Consider the following 7,118-nt stretch of genomic DNA (forward strand, 5'->3'; position numbering starts at 1 on the left):
CAACTACTACTTAAAGATCCTCTATAACTCCGAGTGTGGCTACAACTACAATGCTGAACTAAATATGTACCTCAGTTTCTCCACTGGAAATTCAGTAACACATCTGCCCATATCCTATCTTTACAGAAGAAGTGCTGCCTATTGGCTAAGGATGCAGTCTCTAAAAGCTAACTGGTTTGAATTCTGGCTTTGCACCTACCAACTTTAGCAAGTTACTGTAACCTCCCTGTGCCCCAGTTTCTTCAACTGCAAAATGGAGTTAATAACAGTATCTATTACATAGGGTTGTTGTGAGGATTAAGTTAATACATGGAAAAATCTTAGAACAGTGCCTGGCAAGTAATAAGCACTCTGTGAATGTTAGTTTTTATTATTATTTTAAACAGATGATAAGATTAATCAACTTGTACATGTATTGCACTTAGATGTCCTTAGGAAATTATAGGCCTTAATTTGTTTACTTTTTAATCATGTGGCTTAACTACCATCAGCTTTTTTCCCCTAAATATAATAAATACTGGCCAATTATTCTCGTAAAGAACTGAAAAAGAACTTACTGTACATCCCGCCACCTAAGACTTATACAGTAGCAAAGTTTTAGTTAACTTCATCTAAACACAGTTAGACTCCCTTAACCTGTTGTAAACTACTTGGATCCATTCACTTCAACTTTTATAATCACCCCATTCCAAAACCCAATAATGGTTATTTTTACCTCAATTATTGTCATGGCTTCCTAATGGCTACTCGCCCCCCCCCCCAACCCCATCTCTACACTGCAGTAGGTAGATCTTTTAAAAATCCAATTCTAATTTCACTCCCCTACTTAAAACCCTGCAATGGCTCCCCGTTGTCCTAAGAAGTCTGACCTCATTACAAGACCTAAGAGGCCTGCATAATCTAGGGCCATCCCTCTTTGGTTGCTCAAGCCATACCATCATTCTGGTCATTCTTTCAAAGACTCTGAGGCTCGGGCCTCAGAGCCTTCACAGATTACGATCTATCTGGCATAATCCCCTCTCCCCATTGCTTCTGACTCCCCAAAGGAGATCAGGTCCTCCTGTTACATGCTCTCATAACCCTAATCCTAATCCTCTCTTCTCCTCTGCAGCACAAAATAAAACTGCAATAATTATTAAATGGTTGTTTAATGTTGTTCTTGTCCAAAAACATATAAACTCCAAATAAGACTTGGGAATATGTCTTTCACTGCTACAATCCAAGTGCTTGGATGCAGAGTACCTTATACATAGCAGGTGTGCACAATACACCTGTCTATGGGGAAAATGGGTAAGTGATGGTGGAAGGCTAACCATCCACAAAACAATACTAACGCAGAATACTGGCTGCACGATATGAAATATCCAAGTTACCACCATATGCATTGCATTGGAGTTAAAGTAAAAACCTATGGCTTAAACACGAGCAAAATAAAGTTAAGAGTCAACTTTTCAAAGTCAAATTAAGTTTCTTTGTGCATCCTCAGGTGTTATGTGAAACAGGAGGCGTTCCACTTCAGTTACCAGTAAGAAGATACACGACTAAATCAAGACTGCTGCCACATTTGGCACTCTCCTCCTCTCTTCTTGGCAGTCTCTGCGAGGCCAAAGAGTTGAGCTGGCCAGGGAAGCGTGATTTATCTCCCACATTTAGAAGTGGTCCCTCTACAACAGGAATGCTGTACTACTCATGGGCTTTGAATTCTAACCTTGTCAAACCAGTACCTTTCCGAAGTACTCAATTCATTCAAAAAGAATGAATCCTATGTGTCACTGAACAAAAACAAGTTTAATAAGGCATCAAAGTCCAGTTCGACTTGGAGAAAACAAAGTTGCTCTTTCCTTAAAAAAAAAAAATCATGCTAACTAGATCTTTTACAAAAGAAAGCCATTACTCAGAAAATTTAAAGAAGCTAGTATGCGGATGCTAAGAGACTGAAGGTTAAGGGGCTATGCTATGTACGGAGGCTGCCGAGCCTAATAACTACCGCGGGGCGGGGTGGGCAGCAGTTCCCAGCCGGCAGCGGATAATGCCAGGTCTGTCTGAAGCACGCAGGTTTGACATACGCCAAACCCCTGCTGTCTGGTTCGTCGCACTGACCCTGCCTATGCAACAAAAGCCCAGCCTCTCTCTGCGCTACGAGGAGCAGCTGCCCGCTCGCGGTCAGCCCTTCCCGGGAAACGCGCGTCCAGGGGAGAGCTCAGGTGAGACCTTGGAGGTCTCGAGGTTAACCGTTTGGCCCTTTGTTCGCTCCAAGGCATCGGAGCCCCGGGAGCCCGTTCCGCCTCCTCCCCCACTGCTCCCCGGCGCCAGTGTCTCCCGCGGAGAGACAGCGCGGACTCAAAGCCCAAGCTCCGTGGCGCCCCCGGCCCTCCCCGCCGCGGGTCCGGACCCCGCGGCCTCGGCCCCTCGCCTTTACCTTGTAGACGTCGCCGTAGGTGCCACTGCCGATGCGCTGAATCAGCTCGAAGTCCTCCTGCGGGTTCCGGCGGGACAGATCGAAGCCGGGGTTCATGGCGGGCCCCGGGTGCCCCCCGCCTCCCTCCCGGGCAGGGGAGGGGGGGCGCTCAGGGGGCCACACGGAGAGTGGGAGCCGCTGCCGGCCCCCTGCTCCCCCGGCGGTCACAATCGCCCGGCTCCACGCTGCGGCCGCCGCCGCTCCCCTCACGCAGCCGCCGCTGCGGACGACAACGACCTAGCTAACCGTCCCCGCCCTCCCCGCTGCCCGCAGCCGTGCCGAAAACCCGGGTCACACCCACAGGGAGAGGAGAACGCTCGCAGCCCCTTGCTCGGGGTGAAACTCCAACATGGCTTCCGCCTTCGCCGCTCCTCCCCCTCCCCTTACTCCGGCTCCTCCGCTCTCCTCCGCTCTCCTCCCCCTTTTCCAGGCTCCAGTCCGACTGCGCAGCCGCAATCCCGGAGGAAGCGCTCCCGGGCCTCGCGCGCGTCCGACCCGTGCGCGCTCAGGCTGGGCGCGCCTGCCCGGCTGCAGCTGGCGGCCCGGCGGTACCCCAACAGAACCGCCGCAGCGTCTCCGGGCGCGGAGTCGCGCCCGACCGCAGCAGTAGGAGGTCAGAAAAGGTTTGCCTTCCTGGGACCGCGGGAAGGACAAGCAGAAAGTTACTCCTATTCGCTTCTGATTCCCAGACTTTGACGGTGCCAGATCAGGTCCCAATCCTGAGCAGGTAGTATAGTTTTCATTTGCAAGACAGCCAATGTCCCAAACTGCTTTTTTAGAAGCAGCTACATATAGGACACAGCCGAGTACCACAGACCTTCTGGGATTGCGGGAGAAGGGGTTGCCCTGAGAAAAGTGAGCGGTGCTTGTCCTGACAACTCGGGCCCTTGGAGTTAGCCTGCAAAAGAGGACAGGCCAGGAGGGCAGCCAGGGAGGCGCGTGGAGTGGGTAGAGCTTGGGAAGCAGCCGAGAGCTAGCCAGCCGGTGTAGATGGCGTGGGAGGCAGGCAGAGCACAGGACAGAAGCAGTGATTGACCTTCTCACCAGACACGTTTGGATTATCAAAGACCCGGGCGGAGACTGTAAGCTGCAGAGCAACCTTGCAAAGGAGAGGTGGCAGAGGGTGGAGCGTGGACAAGTTCCATTCCTGCACCTGAAATGTAAACACGTGATGATCCGGAAGCTCTTCAGTTTGCCTACTCAAAGCCCCACCCTACTTAAGACCCAGATTTTGAGCATTACATCCAATCTATGTGGACATCAGTGCCAACTGTTAATACCTGTCCAAGAAGGCATGTGGCTATGGAGAGTTAATTTTCTGTTCTCCATCAATTGCCCACTTCGTATTTCCGAAAGCTTTCATCAAGTAGGTGATGGCCACTTCGGCAATACCACTTTGGAGTGTTGCTGCTTTAGAAGTGCTTTCCTAATACCTTTAAGCACCACACCTTTCTGATCACTAATATTCCCTAGTGCTTGCTGGCGCCTGATAAACTAGATCTCATCAAACCTGTTAGGGGTAAAATAAATATGCTCCATCAATAGTGGAGTTAACTACTTACGGTTAACTGCTTCATACATTAAGTCCTTTTGCTTACAGTAAGATTGCATATTTACTAAATTCCCAGAGAAGTTGTTTACTGAGTATCTATTGACCAAAAGATGTTGGAACATGACCATCTCTTCACCTATACAAGTAGCCTTTCAATTTCAAATTTTTAATATTTTACAGCATTCATAATACAAGCATATTGTTTAAATTGCTGCCCTATGAATACTTATCATTGGATTTCTTCTAGATGGATCTACCTTAAGGCTCTGATGTCTTGAGAATTAAATTACTGGATTTGCCTGTTTAAGGCACTTGCTGAGCACCCAGAGTGCAGGCCTTCCTTCTGCTTGTCCACATTTGTAGAATTGTTTGGCCTTTTTAAGACAAGCATGAGGATAATTAGCCCAGGATTCAGATAAGCAGACCTAACAAACTATCCCAAACAGGAACCAGTTCTGCTCTTTTTCTCTGCCTTTTTAATGCCAGAATGCCAAATTCTCAGGATTCTCAGGACTGAATGCTGCACAAGAGCGTTCTAATGGTTTCACTGTTTTGTTTGCTGGGATTATCATCTGTGCAGATAACTTTGCAGTTGCATCACTAATAGACTTCTTTCAAAGGGAAAAGACATTTCAGTAGTGTTGGAATAGTCTTGAAAGTTTTGTTTGTTCCATTTTGGCAGGACTAAGGCAGCCCTCTTGAAAAGAGATAGATTTTCATGTAGGGCCTGATTTACCATATAACTATATAAATATGGCAAATGGTTTCAACATAAATAAAAAGACTTGTGCAATTAACTGCTTACAAAGAATAAAATATTTTGTCCTTTGTGATATATACACATAGCAAACTCCGATGTCTTTTTTTTTAAACACTCCTTAACTTTGCTGCAAGTAACACTAATGATCACACTTGCTTTGAATCAGAGAAGTAGCTTCCCTCTTCTATGTTTAGATGCATCCTTAGAAATCATCTAATCTTTTTTATTCAAGAACTGCTTCTACGGCATCTCTCCTGGGTTTACTGCTGCTTGAATACAGCAGGTCCTCAAACTTAACTCTTATTTATACAATTAACCTATGGTAAAATTGGCAGAGGACGTTAAGTGAGAACTGAACGTACCGTCAGTGTAAGTGAGAACTTAATGTACCCTCAGTGAAAGGAACTCCCTGCTTCCAAAGCAACCGGTGTCGTTATGAGATAGTGTTAGTGAATGATCATAATAACAGTAATAGAAAACAGTAATATGTAACATACGAAGTGTTTACAAGTTGCCAAGAACTGAGTCAAATACTTTCCACGTATTATGTCACTTAATTCCCACAACAACCTGATGACATAGTTATTATTTTCTCCATTTTTTTCAGGCACAGACAGATTAAGCTGCTCAAGGTAACACAGAAAACTGAAAGTTGAACAGAGGTAGTATGACACGAAGGCCAGACTCTTATCCACGAGTCTGTACTCTGCTTTACAGAACACTTGTTAAAATTTCTCTTACGCTAAGCCAAAATCTTTCTCCTTGTAATGCATTTAGAGTCAATGATTGTTAGATTGTAGTGGCATAGAATACAGAGAAGAAAAGCCATGGTGCCTGCGCTCAAGGAGTTTGCAGTCTCACATACTGTGGGAAACACAGAAGAGTTGCATCAAAGAACGCATTGGAGGGCTGGCCGAGTGGCTCAGTTGGTTAAGAGTTGGCTTAAGAGCATGAGCTCTGAGCAACAGGGCCACCGGTTCGATTCCCACATGCAAACGAGCTGAGCTGTCGCTGAGCTGCCAACAGGTGGCAGGATGGCTTAGCTGGTGTAACAACAAGATTGCCTGTTCAATGGTGGGCTATGCCCACCTGCAACTAAGACTGAACTTGGCACCTTGAGCTGAACTGCCGTCCGGATGGCTTAGTAGATAGAGCGTGTGCTCTTAACAACAAGGCTGCTGGTTCCCCTCCTGCATGGGATGGTGGCTACGCCCACCCACAACTAAGATTGAACACAGCACCTTGAGCTTAGAGGCCACGAGTTGCTGACGGGAAGCCAGATGGCGACTGGTACCCTCTACAACGAAGATTGAAGAACAACAATTTGGCCGGTCCCCTTCCCCAATTCCCCAACACTATTCCCCTCCCCCAATTCCCCAATAAAATATTTTAAAAAAAAGAAAAAGAATGCATTGGAGTTAGCCAGACAAACAAAGGGGAGGTGCTATACTCCAAGCTGGCCACTTAGCCCCAGCCCCTTAAAGTACCAGCCCATGTAATTAAGTATCGCACAGTAGGGAGTGCGTAAAGGCTAAGATGGACAGTAGTAGTTGCCAGCGTATTCAGACCACTCTTCTGTTAGCCTGTCTCTCATGGGTCTGTGACTTAGGGATTCCTTGGTGTCCACACCAGCTCTCTGTTTCATCCTCAGGACCTCTTGTCTAATAATAACCCATTGGATCCACTTCTTCGGCTTATTGACCTCACAACCACCACTCACATTCAACATAACCACTGCTCACATTTTCAGGACACCAACAGCTCTGGGAAAGGAATACTGAGCAAACCCTAGCTCAAAAGAGACTCATGACAACCAGGGCCTCCACCAGGGGAGGAGAATCAGACCCAGACGTGTTTGTAAAACAACATGGCAGAAGGTTCCAGGAGGTTATATATAGCCTAATCTAGCACAGCTCTGAGCCAGGCTACCTGAGTTTAAATCTTGTGTCTGTCTCCTTACTGAATGTCCTTAGGAAATTACTTCAAGCTGGGGCTGTTATAAAGAGTCAACAAGAAAGGACATGTAGTCCCTGGCACCACAGTAAACCCATAAAGTATTCATTACTATTATCTTGAATATATTTTAGAATGGTTTAAAGGGTTAACAGTCAGGGTGAGAATGAGGATGAGGAAGGAGATATGGTTTAAGAAGCAAATGCAATAGTATATTTAGAGACCCTGAATGAAAGCCAGAGATGCTGAGGACGAAGAGAAGGGTAAGAACCCAGGAGATAACTGGGAGATGGAATTAACAGGTTTAGGGAAGTGAGGAAGCAGGAAGAGATGGGTGACATGCAGGCTTCTGACATGTAACTGGGAGGATCCCAAAAAGATGATTGCATTTGTCA

General features: G+C 46.7%; 1 protein-coding gene across 1 annotated transcript; it reads left to right on the forward strand.

Annotated features, from left to right (window-relative positions):
* The first annotated feature begins 1,951 nt into the window (after positions 1-1,951).
* On the forward strand, positions 1,952-5,701 carry LOC109385458 (translation initiation factor IF-2-like). Its single transcript, XM_019647783.1, has 2 exons — positions 1,952-3,185; positions 5,378-5,701. Exon 1 carries the CDS (start codon positions 1,952-1,954, stop codon positions 3,152-3,154), a length of 1,203 nt encoding a protein of 400 aa, XP_019503328.1. The 3' UTR covers positions 3,155-3,185; positions 5,378-5,701.
* The last annotated feature ends 1,417 nt before the right edge of the window (positions 5,702-7,118 follow it).

The sequence above is a fragment of the Hipposideros armiger genome, unplaced genomic scaffold, assembly GCF_001890085.2.
Source record: "Hipposideros armiger isolate ML-2016 unplaced genomic scaffold, ASM189008v1 scaffold_116, whole genome shotgun sequence".
In the NCBI taxonomy this organism is placed as follows: Eukaryota; Metazoa; Chordata; class Mammalia; order Chiroptera; family Hipposideridae; genus Hipposideros; species Hipposideros armiger.

Bases quoted from the DNA above. Each gene is read 5' to 3' on its own strand.
- LOC109385458 (XM_019647783.1), top strand. From the start codon at position 1,952: ATGCTATGTACGGAGGCTGCCGAGCCTAATAACTACCGCGGGGCGGGG.